The sequence below is a fragment of the Papio anubis genome, chromosome 2, assembly GCF_008728515.1.
Source record: "Papio anubis isolate 15944 chromosome 2, Panubis1.0, whole genome shotgun sequence".
Lineage (NCBI taxonomy): Eukaryota > Metazoa > Chordata > Mammalia > Primates > Cercopithecidae > Papio > Papio anubis.
This window is the reverse complement of record NC_044977.1, coordinates 121,221,751-121,241,513: the sequence shown is the minus strand read 5'-3', so window position 1 is coordinate 121,241,513 and position 19,763 is coordinate 121,221,751. Positions and strand designations below refer to the sequence as shown.

Genomic DNA, 19,763 nt, shown 5'->3' with positions numbered 1-19,763 from the left:
TCTTTCTTGAGCCCTTCCATTCTCTGGGCATTATACTGACCTCTGTTGCGGCAGGCAGCAGCTTATAAAATAAGACACCGAGTCTTTCCTAGTCTAGTCAGAGCCCAGTTGTCCTTTGCTGAACTGACTTCATCTCAGTTCTCTTGGATTTGGAAAACTCTCTGGGGCCCTGTCAACTGCAGCTCTGCCTCAGGCAGCAGTCTAGGTCAGATTATAGGTTTACCACCTGCACCCCACTGTGAGCTCAAGGTAAGCCTACTTGCTTCCCCTTCAGCCATCTTCTGAATCTCCCTTTGGGGGAATATGGGAACTTGTGGGTCCCTTCTGTAGCACACAGGAAGAGACCGTAGCCTGGGAAATCAAACTCTTTCCAGAATCTAGTAGACTCCCTAGTACCCAGCATGTGAGGAATACTACAAAGCAATGAAAAGTGAACAGACTACTGCTACATTAAACAACAGAAATGAATCATACTAATATAATGTTGAACAAAAGAAGTCAGACACAAAAAGAGTGTATACTGTATGCTTCCATTTATATAAAGGTCAAGAACAGGCAAAACTACCCTTTGGTATTAGAAATCAGGATAGTGGTTATCTATGAGAGGAGGGTGGGAGAAGCTAGCAGCACTGACTTGGGAAAGGGGTATGTATATGTTTATATATATTTGCCTGTATTTATGAAATTGTTATTAATACCTGTCTGTAACACGTAAATAGGATAGGTAGAATACTTTTTCAACTTCTGAACTTTGAAACCCTTTGAAAGTCACTGGTAATTTGCTATCACAAACCTTTTTATTAATACTACTTAATAACTTTCAGTTAGATACCTATAATGACCTTTACTTGCATGCTATTTCACTACTTGGTTATATTTTCATTATAAAAAGAAATTTAGTCTAGTTCCTTGGCCTCTTTCTCCAGGGTTAAAACTTTAGTTTATATTGTAAAATTTCTTTTAAAAAATTACCCTACTCAGTTTTTCACAATAGACAGTTATACGAAGTTATTATCTTTTACACATTTGAAAAAAGTAACCTGTTTTAATTTATAAAAGAAAACAAATAGGCTATAGAATATTAACCTCTGTGAAATAATAAGACAAATGTATGAAAATTATTTTAGAGCTACTTTTTCATGGCTGCTGACCTACTGGAACAAGAGCAAAACCTGCATTAGATGAATGGTCATAAGATTCTCCAGAAGTTGATGTCCAATAATAATGCTTTTTAAGACCATTGGAGACTTCTGCAAGATATACGCGTCCATCTACCACAAATGGCTCCACATCTGTATTGTCTGGTTTTAGACGACCCATTTGAATTAAGTCCGAATATGCCTAGGATTTTTAAGAAAAGAAAAACTGTATCATTAAGAAAAAATGTATTCAATTTACAGTGCTTAAAGAAATTTAAATATTCAAATTAGCTGTGCTAATTTGTAGTTTAAAATAAAATATTCTGAATAACATTGCAGAATTTTAATATTTTCCAGGTATTGTAGGTAGATTTTTATTCATTTAATTACACAGAATGAAATTATAATGTTGCAAAACTTATTTCTAACTTTTAATGTATTAGACATGTTTTGTCATTTTGTGACTCCTAGAGTTAATTTTCTGTACTACCAATTTTGTGGACCAAAGCTCTTACGGTCAAAATTTTCAAGTCCCACAGATGTTCATCAATTGGAATAGGTAGGGGGGCTGGGTAGGAGGGGTGTTGTATACATTCTCAAAAATCTGCTGATAGCTAGTTAGTTACCCATTCCTCAGAAAAATTAAGGGAATCCCAGATTTGGACATCCAATTATATGGAGTTCATGACCCCCCTGAATCTAATCTACAGATTTAGGCTAAGAGAGACAATTCCATAGAATTGGATGCTGACCTATTATTTCTTAATTGTAGAATTTATATATATATATATATATATATATATATATATTTTTTTTGAGACAGAGTCTCGGTCTGTCGCCAAGCTGGAGTACAGTGGCACGATCTCGGCTCACTGCAACCTCTGTCTCCTGGGTTCAGGCAATTCTCCTGCCTCAGCCTCCCGAGTAGCTGGGACTACAGGCCCACGCACCACCACAGCCAGCTAATTTTTGTACTTTTAGTAGAGATAGGGTTTCACCATGTTGGCCAGGATGGTCTCAATCTCTTGGCCTGGTGATCCCCCTGCCTTGACCTCTCAAAGTGCTGGGATTACAGGCATGAGCCACGATCCTTAGTATCTATGTAACAGAGTCATACAAACATGTTGAACTGGTTTGTCAGTAAGGTTGGCATTATGGAGAAAGATGGAAATTTAAACATTAAAAGATTTAAAAGTCAAGTTGGTTTTTGCTTTAGCTTGTCATTCATCATTAGTTCCAGTTCCAAACTCAACCTATTCAGCTTCTGGTGTGTAGAACCTAAAGGATTACAGATGTTTTTCTAAAATTAAGGGTTGGTTTTTTGGGGAGGGTGGTTTAGACAATACTGTATGTTTTATTACTCTTTTTAGTGGTGGAATTTTGGTTAGTCCTTTTGCAAATTTTGAGAATTTTAACATCTACTTTTTCCCCTCATTCTTTCCAAATGAAAACTGTTACCATTATTTCTGCTTTGAAATTAGTATCAAAGGCTATCTGTATTTATGTGAGCAACATGCCAAATATTTTGATAGCTTGTACTCTATCTCTCCCATTCCATATTTTGGTATAATTATTAGGGAGCAGGTCAGAAATTTTGCTACATCTGATCGATAATTATGATTTTTTTTAACCTTAGAGGAATTCGAACTGTGTCATTCAGTGATGTGTAATACTAATACATAGTTTTAATGTCTTTTGTTATTTCAACCACCAAACTCTCTAGTAGCTAATTTTAGGACTTATGTTAATTATCAAAACTGCAGTGTCTCACTGTGTAACCATTTCTGAGGCACCTGTAAATAATATCTGATGTTACAGAGATGATCCCAGAAAAAGCCTTCAGTGAAGGAAAAAACTTAAAACTTACTACACACGTAGCCTCATCAAATTTGTTTCCCCAAATGTAGATATGAGAGAATGTGAGATTTGTTTTCATTGATTGTGAAAGTGCAACAAGTCCTTCTCCCTCTATGTTGTTGCTGACTACTGACAACCTGAAACCAATAGTTCCACAAGGAAAGAATACAAAAATTAGCAACATTTATTACAAACATTTTCTTGTGTAGTCTTAGCATTATTCCTCAGTATGTTGTAATGTAGTGGTAGAAATACTGACCATTTAATTCCTAAAATCCAAGAAACTTAGTTTTCTAATTAGATCCTTAGGTACTTAGTAGAACTAACTACATTTTGAAAGTCTTCTGTTTTATATTTTTCAGTAAATGTTTGGGTGGATAGCAGATATATTTTTCTGGATAAATGCATCCAAGTATTTTATTCTTTAGTTAATTTTTATTTTTAAAAGTCTTGATCATATTGAATGCTTCTGATTTTTCTATTGCAATTCAGGATAAATAATATAAGCAATACAAATTTTCTCATTAATTTGAAGGAATCATTAGTAGAACCAGTCTAATTGTAAGACAGTACATTTGAAAAATAGAAATTTAAATGTTTACTGTAACTTAATACAATGTCAGTTTAGAAGCTGAGTTTTCATATTTCATCATCATCTTAAGAGTTAAGGGGTTTGAGGTTAGTATTTAAAAATTTGCTTTTTTGTTATTTTGATTAAATATAAAACCATACTAACGCTTTAAGGCTCCTGTTGTGTGAAGTAAGAGTTTCACTGAGATAGTTTGCACCTGCATTTTCTATTCTGTTAAAGGAAAGATCTATTACTTCCAGGGTAGTGTTGCTTTTCAGTACATCAGCCAAATACACCATTCCATCATGAGTTATTTTGTTGCTGGGAAAGGAAAAATAGTTATATTTGAAAATATGAAATAGTGTTTTCATTCATAGTGAGAAGATGCTTGAAAACTTAAACAGTACTTTGTGTTTTAGTAAAGGTTTATTTTAATCACTTGATTTCCAAGAAAGTTAATGAAAATTCACCATAAAATATTGCTTTCATTCTTGTTTACACAACTAAATTGCTCATTTATGTTACTAAAAGACAGCAGTATTAAATATTAAAGCTTAGGACAAAGGGTTGACAATTGGTTGCAGTTTCTAATCATTGGAAATAATGTCTAACAAAGTATCCCAATTACCATGAATATTTATATATAGATTATTCCCATGATTTAACTTTGAATTATTAATGTGTAAATTATCACTTACCAGCTGACATCAAGGTAGCGCAGGCTACTGTTCAGATACAGTGCATCACATAACTGTTGTATACCACTGTTTTTTATATCATGCTTACACATGTGTAGTACAACAAGACAGTGATTTTCTTTCAACATGCGGCCTATATGGACTGTGGACTCTTCCTAAAAGTGGATAAAATCTTATTTCTAAAATACAATTTTGAAGTAGTACATGTTTATCAGACATATGCTGTTATTTAAATTAGCTTTTAAAAAAGATTATATTGGTTAAAACTGTTAGTCTACAATTTGCATTTGTTTAGTCTATCTTAAAAAAATTATCTTTGCCACAAATGATATTTTTTACCTTCTCAGAAGGTAAAATATAGTCACTATATTTTACAAGTGCCTGCTACCTAAGTGATGTAAAAGATGCTGGTTAATTTGGTTTTTTAAAGGAACAATAATCAGTCATTTCAAAAGGAAAAAAAAATGGTCCCATCATGTATTGAGCATGTAATCCATCTTTCAAATCTCTAAACCTTTCTTGTACCTTCCTTATGTTCCTGAACTTTGCTCTTGATCTCTACTCTTGACGGTTTTCAGACAAAATACGAAGACATTTCCCAATCTTTATTTTATATTAAAGAATACATTCATTGGCGGCTCCAGCACTTTGGAGGCGGTGAATTGGATCCGCGAGTCAGGAATCGAGACCATCCCTGGCTAACATGGTGAAACCCGTCTCTACTAAAAATACAAAAACTAGCCCGGCGTGGTGGTATCTGTAGTCCCAGCTACTTTCGGGCTGGTGAGGAGAATAAGTGAACCGGAGGTGGAGCTTGCAGTGAGCAGAGATCGCGCCACTGCGCCTCCAGCCTGGGGCGACAGGCCGAGACTCCGTCAAAAAGAATACATTCATTAACCCTGTGATATATCACGAAGTCCGCTGCTTTTATATTCATCACCAAATTCCTAAGAGGTTTATTCTTATATTCTGATCGCATCAAGAGACTAGCACAAGTTCCACAGGCTTGCTGCTTCTGACTAAAGATACATAGCATCAGTGAAGATTTGAATACCAGGCATTTTAAGTTTTTAACAAAATCAAAGCATATTTTCAAATGAATAGCCCAAAGTATTTTGTGATAAGAAGTACTCTTGCATGATTGCTGTATAACATAATAAGTGTTTTAGTCACTGGAAATGCTGATGATGAACATAGATAACTATATGTGTTCTTGTTATATATAAAGGTACTTTGAAAAAAAACTTTAAATGAAACCACATAGCAATAGCAGAAAGTACATAAGCTTTATAAAAATCAAATCTGGCGGTGTGACTGGCTCCGCCTGTAATCCCAGCACTTTGGGAGGCGGGCGGGCAGATCGAGTCAGGAGATCGAGAGACCATCCTGGCTAACACGGTGAAACCCCTCTACTAAAAAGTAAAAAAATTAGCGGTGAGCATACCTGTAGTCCCAGCTACTTTCGGGAGGCTGAGGCAGGAGATAAGCGTGAACCCGGGGCCGGGCTTGCAGTGGCTTGAGATCAGCCGCCACTGCACTCAGCCTAGGCTGACTAAGCGAGACTGTCTCAAAAAAAATAAAAAATAAATAAATAAAATAAATAAAAAATAAAAATAAAAATCAAATCTGTCAGATACCAGCTTTACCTTTTACTGGTTATATGACTTTGGGCAAATATTTTCATCCAGCTGAGTCTCAATTTCCATTTTAGTAAAGGAGCTGAAATTATGCTTCCCTCACAGAAATAAGTTAACTGAAAAAAGGTACCTAGCACAAAATAAGTGTTCCATAGGCAGACTACAAAGCATTTATTATTGTTCAATATTCTGTAATTCTGTATTTGCTGAAATTGCTTTGACACTGAAAAGATATACCCTAAGGAATGTTATGTGGACTAGTATCTTCAAAAATGCAAGCCAGCCATGCTAAAGGGATGCTGTGTAGTCTAGGAACATAAAAAAATGCAAACCAATCACACTTAGGGGGTTCCACTATTGCTCTACCTAGTGCCAGGCACAGAAGACAAACTTATTATGTTTTTGTGTTTGGGCCTTGATTGCAGTTCTAGGCTACAAAGCTTGAAAGCAGGGGTATCCTAATTAAGGGAGGAATTATTGTCAGAAATAGTAAAGGGTTTTAGCCCCATTCACCGAGTTTGTGACTTGATTTGTCTAGCGTGGCACCTGGCATCAGTATTTTTCAAGCTCCCCGGATAATGCCAATGAGTGTTAAGGGTGAAGTCCAACATCTTAACAGCTTTTTGTTATCCCATTCCTCCATGGTAATAAAACAGTAAAACCCATAAATGGAATTAATTTGCAGGTTTGTATTTGGGAACAGCAATTTAAGAGCAGAATTGTAGCCTTGGGGATAGAGAAGGTAGTGGCTGTCCTGGAGAAGAACAAAACAGGCTAGCACCTAGCTGGCTGCCAGAAACACCAGGCTGAGAGCAACAAGGGGGCCTGGGCTTTTAATAATAAGCATCCTCAGGTGGATTTAGGAATGACACCACTCAACATATTTTAAAAAGGGATCATGCTTATAATGTGATCTCCTATATATAAACATATTTCTGCACAGATACAATCCAGAAATTTTTTATTTAGCCTTCAAATCTCCTGTCATATCCTCAATCTGAGAACCTCCCTATCACACTCACCTCCCCTGCTTTGATTTTGATTACCCTCCTTATGTCCCCATGGCACCCCAAGCATATCACTCTCCAGACTTGTCAAGCTCCTTCCACCTAGATGGAAAACTCACTGAAGACAAGTGCTATGTAATTTATTTGACTTTAATACCTGTAGCACCTCGCTAGCATTGTGTCTGGTTTAAAGTTGCATTCAAATATTCATGGTGTGAATGAATCATGAGTGAAGCAATTCACTGCATGCCTACTTTGAGCTGTATTTTGCTAGCCTTTTAAATATTTTAAAAATAGGAATCTGTTTGAAGATTCTGAGGGTCTTGTTGAATAGATTGGATTTACGTACATGAAACAAGGTGATGTAAAACTGCAAAAATTCTGGTACTGAAAAGTGCAAAGATAACTCAAAGGGAGATATCTATGTAGGCAAAGAATGTAAAATACACTTCTGAATATGAGAATACTACTTTAAAAATATCGTTAATTCTCAGTTATTCATACTGAGGGGGAAGAATGAAGTAGATAATTTTAAATTATCTAAAGTGCTTTGATCATTTAAAAAGTCCAGAGTTTGGCTGGGCATGGTAGCTGATGCCTGTAATCCCAGCACTTTGGGAGGCCAAGGCAGGTAGATAGCTTAAGCTCAGGAGTGCAAGACCAGCCTGGACACCATGACAAAACCCTGTCTCTACCAAAAATACAAAAAAATTAGCTGGGCATGGTGGTGCATACCTGTGATCCCAGCTACTCAGGAGGCTGAGGTGGGAGGATCATTTGAGGCCAGAAGGTGGAGGCTGCCGTGAGCTGAGATCATGCCACCACACTCCAGCCTGGGTGACAGAGTGAGACCTCATGTCAAAAAAAAAAAAAAAAGTTCAAAATTCAAACATTGACATTGATTGATTGGTTGAGATGAAGATGAAGTCTCGCTCCGTTGCCCAGGTTGGAGTGCAGTGGTGAGATCTCAGCTCACTGCAACCTCTGCTTCCTGGGTTCAAGCGATTCTCCAGCCTCAGCCTCCCAAGTAGCTGGGATTACAGGCGCCTGCCACCATGCCTGGCTAATTTTTGTATTTTTAGTAGAGACTGGGTTTTGCCATGTTAGCCAGGCTGGTCTCAAACCGCCTGCCTTGGCCTCCCAAAGTGCTGGGATTACAGGTGTGAGCCACCGTGCCCGGCCAAACATTACATTTTAAACATTGAACTTTAGAAAGTGCTTTGACCATTTACTTTTCCTAATAGTTAGATATACGTTTTTGTTTATACCAATAATAATGTGAGTTCTTACTCTCTAGCTGTTTACAAGTGATAGGAGAAGAAAGCCACCCAGAAGGAGCAAGAAGTCATGAAAGTAGGAACCATGTTTTTACTCATGTTTCTGTCTCCAGCAAGCAGCTTATCTATAGATAGGATCAAGTCCAAACTTTCCAGACTGCTTTTCACACACATTTTGCTTTTATTACTCATGATTTCAAAGGTGTAATGGTTCAGCCACATCAATGTAACAAACAGTTCACACTGGGCTCTTATAATGTGGCCTTTAAAATCTTCACTATTAGGAGAATGGTGTGAACCCAGGAGGCAGAGCTTGCAGTGAGACGAGATCGTGCCAGCCTAGGCAACAGAGTGAGACTCCGTCTCAAAAAAAAAAAAAAAAAACCACTTCATTATTTATGCTTTCATCTTGACCACTTTGACCCTTGCAGGTTTACTCACTAAGAACTTGAGTTTCAAGAGAAAAGATGACATGTTTGCTGCTTAAGTAAGCAATATCTAAAAGCATATTTAGTTATAAACGTCTTACCAAGAATTGATATAATTTTCCTTTAAATAAACATTTTTATAAATAGTAGTTTACAAGATATAGTACACACATGTCTAAAAATAGTGTATTCATGTACCTTGACATAAACTTGTAGTAGTACCTTAGTTTCATTCATGTTGTTATATTAACTACCATCACTTTGAATACATACCTGTTCGCCATACAGTATAGGTCGGTTTAGGTTTATTGCCTTAATTGCTTGGTTTCGAGTTAGTACTGTAGCAAATGCTATCACACTTTGCATTCCCTAAAAACAGGTAAATTCATTAAGGAAACTGACAAAGTATATAATAATCTTGCTACATAAATATTTCAAGATCAGCTATCTGCATTCTGATAAAATTATTTTTAAAATTTAAGCATTCCTTGCACTTTGAATTGTAAGTTGATCAAATTCAAAAATGAATTGTTACTGTATTCTTTTCTCCTGGCCCTAAAATCTAACTAAAACATGGCATGGGGAGTTTCTTAATGTTTTAGTGTCCATTTCCTGGGTGTTTCCCTCTAGGTTTTTATTCCTCACCCCTCAAGCTTCTATGTGGATCCCAGCTAGAGCTCATACTACTTATGCAACACATATCATTGTACAAGCACTCTTATATTCATACTAGTACTTTAAGTGTGTGTGGTGGGAAAAGGTTACCAATCACATTTTTCACAGATCCCATAGGCTTCTCTTGCTCTATCTGACTGAAAGGGCCTAGTCCTCCCCCATATCTGTGATGGACACCACCATGTACACCCAGCTGGTATGCCGGAAACCATGGTCTTCCTCTCACTCTGCCATTCCTCTTAACCTTCCCATCCAGTTGATCACTAAGTCTTACAGATTCTGCTGCCTCCAAAAGATGTCTCAAATTAGTCTGTTCCTGTCCATCTCTGTGGCCACCACCCCAGCCCAAGTCCTCCTCACTTCTCACGTGGACTTCTAAGTGGTCAGATGGCTTCTTCTTGCCACCCTTTAATTCTCCACAGAGAAACCAGTAATCTAAAACTGCCAGATCAATACCCCTAAAAAATTATTTAAAAATATAAAAGAGCATTATAAGAGCCCAGTGTGAGCTGTTTGTTACATTGATGTGGCTGAACCATTACACCTTTGAAATCATGGGTAATAAAAGCAAAATTGTATCTCTGGAAAAGTAAGAATCAAAGTAAGAAAGGAAGTTGGGGCCAGGCACAGTGGCTCACACCTGTAATCCCAGCACTTTGGGAGGCTGAGGCAGGTGGATCACCTGAGGTCAAGAGTTCGAGACCAGCCTAGCCAACATCATGAAACCCCATCTCTACTAAAAATACAAAAAAAAATTAGCCAGGTGTGGTGGTAGGCACCTGTAATCCCAGCTACTCAGGAGGCTGAGGCAGGAGAATCGCTTGAACCTGGGAGGTGGAGGTTGCAGTGAGCCGAGATCATGTCATTGCACTCCAGCCTGGGCGACAAGAGTGAGACTCTGTCTCCAAAAATAAAATAAAAAATCCTTCAGAATCTATTAAACCAGAGAGCCCCCTGGCCCATCTTATTTTCATGTCACATTGATTAACCTGAGGCTATACAACAGGTTCCCAAGAGTAGGCCTGAAGATTTGAAAACATGTCAGAGAAAGTGAAGCCTGGAATTTGAAGACATGCAAAAAAACACATTTCTCATTATCAGGCCAGGTGAAGGTTGAAAGCAACTTTTATATTTTTTAATAATTTTAGAGACAGGTCTTACCATGTTGCCCATGCTGGAGTACAGTGGATGTTCACAGGCACGATTGTAGTGCACTGTAACCTCAAACTCCTGGGCTCAAGAGATTCTCCCACCTCAGCCTCCTGAATAGCTGGGACTACAGGTACATGTCATGTCACCCAGTTTCAGAGCAGCTTTTAGCATCATTTTAAGTTTTTGTGCTACAATATAAGTAACTACTAAAAAGTATTTTATTTTTGTTTTGAGGCAGTCTCGCTCTGTCGCCCGGGGGCTGGAGTGCAGTGACATGATCTCAGCTCACTGCAGCCTCCGCCTTCTGGTTCAAGCGATTCTTCTGCCTCAGCCTCCTGAGTAACTGGGATTACAGGCTTCCGCCACCAAGCCCTGACTAATTTTTGTATTTTTAGTAGAGACGAGGTTTCACAATGTTGGCCAGGCTGGTCTTGTACTCCTGACCTCAGGTGATCCACCTGCCTCGGCCTCCCAAAGTGCTGGGATTATAGGTGTGAGCCACTGCACCCAGCTTAACATGTATTTTCAAAAGTAAAAAAATTATATGAATAAAGTAATATTTGTTTAATTAAAGTGAACATGATCTTTTTCTAAAAATTCCATACAGTTTAAGATGAGCTATGTAGATGGAAGTTTAGGAATATTTTTATTAAGTATTTTTCTGTTATTTACTATAGTCTGATTTTATTAATCTGCACTATTATGTCTAGGGGAAAAATACCTTTTCTCTGATATTAGACATAAGAAGCAAAATTAGTCATTGATAAGACTCTCATTTAGCTTATCTGGATGATTTTCTCATAACCATTTTACTCACCAGGTCACAGTCACCCAGATCTAATTTCTCTAACGATGAATTAATTTGCAGCATTGCAGCAAAAAACATTCCACCTTTATTTTCAATTTTGTTTCCAGTCATTCTTAGGTATTTCAGAGTCTGATTCTTCTGAAAAGGAAAAAAAAAATTTTATTTAAAAATTTTTAATCCACAGAATTCTATACATTACATGAATTAGGAGACTATTACTATTTGCAGCCTCCAGTTTTCATGGAGACAGACCAGGGTATATTCTTTTTTTTTTTTTTTTTGAGTCTCGCTCTGTCGCCCAAGCTGGAGTGCAGTGGTGCGATCTCGGCTCACTGCAAACTCCGCCTCCCAGGTTCACGCCCTTCTCCTATCTCAGCCTCCCGAGTAGTTAGGACTACAGGCACCCGCCACCACGCCTGGCTAATTTTTTTTTTATATTTTTAGTAGAGACAGGGTTTCACCGTGTTAGCCAGGATGGTCTCGATCTCCTGACCTCATGATCCACCCACCTCGGCCTCCCAAAGTGCTGGGATTACAGGCATGAGCCACCGCGCCCAGCCAGAACAGGATATATTCCTTAAAGGTAACATTCAATCTACCATAATAGATAAAAATCTAGTTTAACAGTTGAGTAGAAATAATGCCCAAGAAACAGATGCCCAAGCAATAACCAGTAAATAAACCATATATTAATAAACTTTCCTTTCACTGGAAAAATCTGTAAATTTATCTTAAGAAAATTATAGCACTTCACTTTTTTAAATTGAGGTGAAATTCACATAACATAAAACTGACCATTTTTAAGTATACAATTCAGTAGCATTTAGTACATTCACAGTATTGTGCAGTCATCACCTGTAGCTAATTCCAAAACATTTTCATCATCCCCGAAGCCAGTCCTATTCCATTAACCAGTCACTCCCCATTCCTCCTATATCACTTTTAAAGTAATATAATGTGATAAATATTTCACAAAATTACAGACATTTCATCATTCTAATGAGTAAATATTAGGACATATGTAGGGAAAAGAAAGATCAGACTGCTACTGTGTCTATATAGAAAGAAGTAGACATAAGAGACTCCATTTTGTTCTGTATTTGAGATGCTGTTAATCTGTGACCCTACCCCCAACCTTGTCCTTGCAAGAGACATGTGCTGTGGTGACTCAAGGTTTAATGGATCTTGGGCTGTGCAGGATGTGCTTTGTTAAACAAGTGCCTGAAGGCAGTATGCTGGTTAAAAGTCATCACCATTCTCTTAATCTCAAGTACCCAGGGACAAGTACACTGACAAAGGTCGCAGGGACCTCTGCCTAGGAAAGCTAGGTATTGTCCAAGGTTTCACCCCATGTGATAGTCTGAAATATGGCCTCGTGGGAAGAGAAAGACCTGATCGTCCCCCATCCTGACACCCGTGAAGGGTCTGTGCTGAGGAGGATGAGTGTAAAAGGAAAGAAGCCGCTTGGCAGTTGAGATAGAGAAAAACATCTGTCTCCTGCCCATCCCTGGGCAATGGAACATGTCATGTAAAACCCGATTGTATGTTCTGTTTACTGAGAAAGGAGAAAACCGCCTTAGGGTGAAAAGTGGGACTTGCTAGCACAATGCTGCTCTTTATGCACTAAAAAGGTTTATGAAGATATTTGCATATGCCTCTCAAGGCACAGCACTTTTCCTTAAACTTATTCATGTCACAGAGATCTTTATTCATACAGAAATAAACCCCTGTAATGATGGTTACTGATTTTTGGACAAAGCTGTGAAGACAATTCAATGGGAGAAAGAAGTCTTTTAACAAATGATGTTAGGACACGTGGATATACACATGCAAAAGAATAAAGTTGGACTCCTACCTCATACCATATTCAAAAATTAAAATGGATCAAAGAATTAAAGAGCTAAAACTATAAAACTCTTTAAAAAACATAAATCTTTGTGACTAGGTTTTCAAGATGAACCTTGAAAACATTAAGCCAGTCACAAAGGCCACATATTGTATGATTCTGTTTATATGAAATATATGAAATGTCCACAGTAGGCAAATATATAGAGAGATGAAGTAGGTTAGTGACTGCCAGGGGCTGGAGAGTAGGGGGTGGAAAAGATGGAGAGGGATTGCTTATGAGTTTAGGGCTTTTCTTTTTAGGGTGATAAGTATGTTTTAAAAATAGTGATAGTAGTGATACTTGCACAGCTCTGTGAATATATTAATACTTAAAACACCACTGAAGACTTTCAAAGGGTAGATTTTATGTATGTGAATTAAATCTTAGTAAAACTATGACTTCAAAAGTGTTCATGCAATGTCTACACTTGAATAAAGTATAATAAAAATATGTATTCCTACAATATTAAAATAAATTCACTTCAACATCGGACGCTGTTGGTTCCAAGCTATCAGAAGTTAGAATTTCCAAATAAAATGTTAGTTTGAAATACATAAATGCTTACATGTAGCACTTTAGCAATCAATTCTCCACCTTCAGGCCCAATATCATTAAACATGAGGTTTAAGTAAATGAGATTGAGTTGTTTCTATGAGAGAAAATAAGCTATTACACATTATTATTATTATTGGAAATTGATCAGTTTTACATACATACACACAGTATATATATATATATACACACACACACACATACACACAGTATATACTTTATTTGAATAAGTGTTTTCCTCCAAAGAAAATCTTTATAACCAAGAAAGACTGTATCCTAGCAAAAACAACTACCATTAAGGAAAAAAAAAATCATTCTTATGTAAACAAAATATAATTACAATATAAATGAAAGAAAAACTTTCGTTTTGATCAATCTGAAAGATGGATGTGGTGTATATATTTAATCATGGTGTACAAGTTTGCAAAAGAACTCAGGAGCTCTAGCTACTGGCTCCATTGAGACCAAATTCACAGTGGGTTTCCAGTATATTTCAAGTGTTCTAGCACAGAGTCGGGACCCTTGACATCGGGTAAAACTAGTATTTTATGTGTGTGTCATTAGACTAATTGGTTTCACTGTAAATGGAACTAAGGACATTTTGTAGTAAAATAATACCTGAACCAGTTTCGCAGCATAGTATGCACCAACATCACTTAGAAGGTTATATCCAACATCCAAACCTGAAGCACAGATGAATAGAGCTGATATTCCTTATAAAGAATACTTAAATCAGATCAATGAAAAGCAGGAGGTATTGATTCTTATGGAAACATACCATTAATATACAGACAATTCTTTAAAATTCTGGAAAGAATCCAAAAATCTTCACCTGTAACTCTTTCTACTGGCACTAAGCGATTGTTACCAGCAATGTTTAATGTGATTCCTGCTGCTAGCCTGTTAAAATACAAAAAAAAAAAAAAGATTTTGAAATAGAAACCCAGTAAAGAATTAAAGTATGTTTCCTTCATGTATAAATAGTCATATCACAGATAACAGTTACTGGAAGCAAGCATATAGTAAGTAGACTTATATAGTATGTTTATAACAGGTAACTTAAAACTACTGAACATTCTGCAGACTGCAAAGTGCTTTAAAAGATTCCGTATAATTTCTCTCTCACACACACTCACACTCACACAAACAGTATCCCCAATTTTATAGATAACAACACTGAAAACTTCAATGATTTTCTTCGACTCACCCAGCTCAGGTCAAGCGCGGTGGTCACGCCTGTTAATCTCAGCACTTTGGGAGGCCAAGGCGAGCGGATCACCTGAGGTCAGGAGTTCGAGACCAGCCTGACCAACATGGTGAAACCCTGTCTCTACTAAAAATACAAAAATTAGCCGGGCATGGTGGCGGGCACCTATAATCCCAGCTACTCAGGAGGCTGAGAGAGGAGAACTGCTTGAACCCAGGAGGCAGAGTTTGCAGTGAGCCAAGATCATGCCACTGCACTCTAGCCTAGGGGACAGAGGGACACACTCGTCTCAGGAAAAAAAAAAAAAAAAAAAATTCACCCCGCCCACACACACACAAAAAAGATTCACCCCGCCCACAGAACTTAAAGATCACTCTGGAGCCCAAGCTTGGGTACTCCCGGTCTAGTGCTCTTTCCTGAATGCTATACCACCTCTAAGACCTACTAACAGTGTTGCTCGTCTGCTTACTTACCTGAATCAAACGGTATATCCATTTTACCAAACATTTTCAAATGGCTATAAAATCACTCAATATGTTAGGATTTTCACACACATGAATATAAGCAAACACTATTAATGTAATCAAGTATTTGTCTTTCTTACCCCTTTTTAATTTCTTCATCCACTTCTTGGAGTATACGCAATATAAAAGGATTAATTTTCTGGGATTTTTCCATACACAGATTAGAATAATGTTCCTGGAGACCAGATTCTGGAGATTCTGAAAAATATATGCATCCTCCATCACATATAAATTATTCTAGAAACTTTTTGAATACCATAAAAACTATACTTCCTTCAAAGATATGAGTTGTACGTGTGTATAGTGGGGGTAGGGAAGAAAAGGAAACAGAAATAAGGTTAGAAAAAGAGAAGAGAAAAATAATGGGATAGATAATTAAAATGCTGTTTGGAGAACTAGGGCCACTGAACCACCCACTGAGGCTTGGCAGACACTGGCTTAAGTGAGCACCCTACATTGGAAGTGACATTAAGGGAGAACTAAGCTCCATTATGTGCCAGGCCTGGTAGCTGAGGAAAATGACTTCCAAAGACATATATTTTGTCCTAAACCATGCAGCTAATAAGGGCAGAGTGCAGAATCAAACTGATTCCAAAACCTCTTTCCACTGTGCCCTATTGGGTTGCAGTGACTCAACATTTCTTTCTTTCTTTTTTTTTTTTTTTTTTCAGTATCTCAGCATCCATCAGAGGAAAAGGTTTCTTAAAATAGCTTCATATAAAAACAATTTTATCTAATAACCTAACTCAAAAGGGATCTGAAAAATCACCTACTCCCACAAGCTTCTTGGATACCCTCTACATCATCCCAAGTTTGAATGTAACTGTCAGTTCTTCATACCAAATCGAGGCCTGGCTCACAGAAGCTCTTCTCCTACCCAGCCTTCCATCTCCTCTTTCTAAAGGTGACTTTTCCCCAAGTTCTTAAGAAGATAGAAACAAAGCAGGAATTGAGATCTCCTTTCTGTTATACATGCAGCTTTCCTTAATGACCTTACTGTTTTCAGTAATACCTCAAAAGCATCTTCTGCAAGGCCTACGTCTTCTGGGGTAGAAGTTATGCTGTTACTTTTCTTAGAAGCACAGGCCACTGTTTTTGTTTCTATACTTCTACCTTTTGTGGATGTCTTTTAAAAATTTGTGCACAGAGATCTCATTGCTCAACCAGCCTAGCTTTTTAGGAGCTGGCTTCTCTTCTAAGTCTCTATATCTCAGAAATGTTTACTGAGTGTCCTTTGCACTCTGAAGAATAATGAGTTTGCTAAATGGATCTGCAGAACAAGATTTAACATGAGGAACATTACATTTCAGATGAAAGCAAACAAAATTTTCTTATAGTTTTTAATAACCTTTTTAAAAATAAATTTAATATACTTATTCCAGACAATTTGGAAATTTCTTTTTTTTTTTTGAGACCAGTTCTCAAACTGCCGCCCAGGCTGGAGAGCAGGAGCGCAATCTCAGCTCACTGCAACCTCTGCCTCCCGGGTTCACGCGATTCTCCTGCCTCAGCCTCCCAAGTAGCTGGGACTACAGGCACACACCACCACACCCGGCTATAAAGACGAAGTTTCACCATGTTGGCCAGGCTGGTCTCAAACTCCTGCCCTCAAGTGATCAGCCCGCCTCAGCCTCCCAAAGTGCTGGGATTACAGGTGAGCCAATGCACCCGACTGGAAATTTCTAGTATTAAAAGAAAATACATGTTACTCTGCAATCCCACTGCCAAAGAACAACCACAATTGAGGTCTAGGCATACATACTTCCTATAGTTTTTCTTTCATATGCATATTAAGTATTTTTAAAACAAAATTAGAATCTTTGGATATAATTTTCTATGCTGTTTTTTCAGTTAACGTTATATTGTAAGCAGTTTTCCCATGTCACTAGATAATCTCTGACAATTTTAAATAGCATAATTTCTGTCATGTGGATAGATGTACATATTGAAAAAGCTTCACCTATTTTGGAAAATTTTCATGTATTTAAATGATATTGTAGCACAATATTTCCCAAATTGTATTCTGTGGAATATTCATGTTCTACAGGATGATCAAAGGTGTTCCAAACAGAATAGGTTTTATTATCAAGTAAGTTTGAGAAGTGCTAAAATAAACAAAACTATACAGAGACACAACACTTCTCAGAGTATTTAAAACATGTGCACACTCTTCAAACTATTAAGCTTGAGAATAGGGAAGATAAGAATGCTGCATTTCTGGCCGGGTGCGGTGGCTCATGTGTGTAATCCCAGCACTTTGGGAGGCCGAGGCAGGTGGATCACTTGAGGCCAGGAGTTCGAGACCAGCCTGGCCAACATGGTGAAACCCTATCTCTACCAAAAAATACAAAAATTAGCCGGCGTGGTGGCGCGTGCCTGTAGTCCCAGCTACTTGGGAGGTTGAGGCGACAGAATCGCTTGAACGCGAGCAGTGGAGGTTGCAAGATTGCAGTGAGCGAAGATCGCGCCACTGCACTCCAGCCTGGGCGACAGAGGAGACTCCATCTCAAACACACACACACACACACACACACACACACACACACACACACACACACACACCCCTCACTTGGAATGCAATCTAGAAAATGCTGCTTTAGCGTCCTCCCCAGGAAACAAAGCAAGTAGATCCCAAATAGAAGATGGAGCTGGGCTCCCAGTAGGCTTCTTTCTTCCCTACTCTCTTCCTTGGCATTAAGAGAAAGATTGCCCTGAGAATCTCCGAGATTCAGCGCTGCCCACACCACAAACAAGGCACAGAAATGTGTCAGACTACAATTCATTTTCGCAAAGGCATGAAGGAATCTTAGACTACGAGCTAAATACAGCTAAACAAAATTATGGAAATATTATTATTTAACAAGCTAGCCACAGATTTACAGTATTTAAAAGTTTCTGCTACCCTTCCTTTGACTTAAAACTCACCTATGTATTTTGTATGCCAGGATTTTATGGCACTAATGAATTTATTTCCTATACTGTATAGTAAAGTAAAAACTAGGAAATAACCCAGCTACGCAGAAAAATGTAAAGAACCCAACCCAAATTTCATTTTTTCATCCACGACTCTGGCAGCACGTTTTACAATTTCCAGAGAAAGGATTTATTTAGGAGGCAGATCCCTCCAAAACATGCTTTTCTATACTTAGCCAAGCACTGGGAAATCCAAGAGATGAGCATGAGTCAGAACGTGGGTGCCCCACCCAGAATCCGCAGTGTGCACATTTGAACAAATTGTTATCCCAGCTTTAATTTCCTCTCATGCTAAAGGCAGAGCCTAACACTGCCCATCTCCTGGATTCAGTGAGTACTATTAAGCCAGCCTCCGAACACAGTTCCGTATCCACAAACATACTTTAAAACAAGCATATAAAACGGAAATGGCGTGTAAGGGGTGGCCCTTCAGGGTATGCTTAACTCGCTAAAGATCATTCATGGGCGCAGAAATATTTAAAATGGAGACAGTACAGAGGTGCAAAGTCAGAAACGGTATCAAGACCCTCATGCCCACCTGTGACCTGCTCTCTGGGACTTTCACAAAAAGGGGTCTGAGAAGAGCCCCCCAGCCACACCCTCCCGGAGGGAGACCCTGGAGATCCCGAGAGCACGGCGACAGACACCATCTGCACAACCTATCGCACAAACGGCGGGGACTCCTCTCCTGCCCTCGTTTCGGGGCGCCCCAAACCTCTGGTCACAGATGGGGTTCCCAGGGGCACTCTCCCTCCGCGCCGCCTTGGGCTGGCGGGCTGCTAGAAGGACTCCGGCCGTGGGACCCCGGCGCCCCTCGCGCGTTTCGTCCGGGCCAGGCCGCGCAGACGGGCTCCCTACTTCTTACCGCGCTGGCCCACCAGGGCCGCGCCCGGAGTACGGGCCTGAGTGGGGGCCCAAGCCGGGGACCTGGCCGGCGCACGGTCGGCCTCCCGGGGGCTCCCCATGCTCCTCTCACCCACTGGCCGCGGCGGCTGCGCTGCCATGGCGACCGCGCGCGCGCTTACAGTCCGCCTGCAGCTGTGAGGCGCGTACACAAGCGCCAGCGCCAGCGCCAGCCTGCGCCGAGTCCCGCCAGCTGTGCCTGCCCGGGCCCCGAGGCCTAACTGCTAAGGCAGTGACCGCTAACTCTGTGGAGGTCCTCTGTCACTCTGCCCTGGTTAAAGGCAGCCTGAGGGAGGGCGTCCTGGCTCCTTTGCAGGGAGGAGTTCCCGAGGTTTGAGGGGCTCCGCTGCTGAGCTAGGGCTGGGACTACAAAGAAGATTATGACAAAGCCCCCTCCTGCAAAGTGTTCACCGGCCTGCTCGGCCAGCGAACAAGCAGAGAGTAGCATCAGCACATGATAAAGCCGT

The 19,763-nt window shown here is 39.2% G+C and overlaps 1 protein-coding gene across 8 annotated transcripts; it reads right to left on the bottom strand.

Moving 5' to 3' along the window:
- Positions 1 to 515: 515 nt before the first annotated feature.
- LRRC34 (leucine rich repeat containing 34) lies at positions 516 to 19,759 on the bottom strand. 8 transcript variants are annotated; one of them, XM_031663585.1, is made up of 11 exons: positions 19,370 to 19,412; positions 15,501 to 15,618; positions 14,468 to 14,589; positions 14,308 to 14,393; positions 13,703 to 13,786; positions 11,259 to 11,387; positions 8,888 to 8,983; positions 4,266 to 4,420; positions 3,733 to 3,888; positions 3,007 to 3,133; positions 516 to 1,341 (listed from the first exon to the last, which is right to left on the bottom strand). In XM_031663585.1, exons 1-11 carry the CDS (start codon positions 19,395 to 19,397, stop codon positions 1,138 to 1,140), a joined length of 1,305 nt encoding a protein of 434 aa, XP_031519445.1. In that variant the 5' UTR covers positions 19,398 to 19,412; the 3' UTR covers positions 516 to 1,137. The 8 variants fall into 8 exon arrangements, with proteins under 8 accessions (XP_031519445.1, XP_031519447.1, XP_031519443.1 ...); XM_031663587.1 differs by lacking the exon at positions 19,370 to 19,412 and adding an exon at positions 19,053 to 19,213; XM_031663583.1 differs by lacking the exon at positions 19,370 to 19,412 and adding an exon at positions 18,932 to 19,212.
- Positions 19,760 to 19,763: the final 4 nt, after the last annotated feature.

Coding starts and splice junctions, on each gene's coding strand:
- LRRC34 (XM_031663581.1), bottom strand. CDS start 19,397: ATGGCAGCGCAGCCGCCGCGGCCAGTGGGTGAGAGGAGCATGGGGAGC. Junction 14,394..14,467: donor GAATTGTCTGTATATTAATG/GTATGTTTCCAT, acceptor AAGGAATATCAG/CTCTATTCATCTGTGCTTCA. Junction 1,342..3,006: donor TTGATGAGGCTACGTGTGTA/GTAAGTTTTAAG, acceptor TAAAAATCCTAG/GCATATTCGGACTTAATTCA.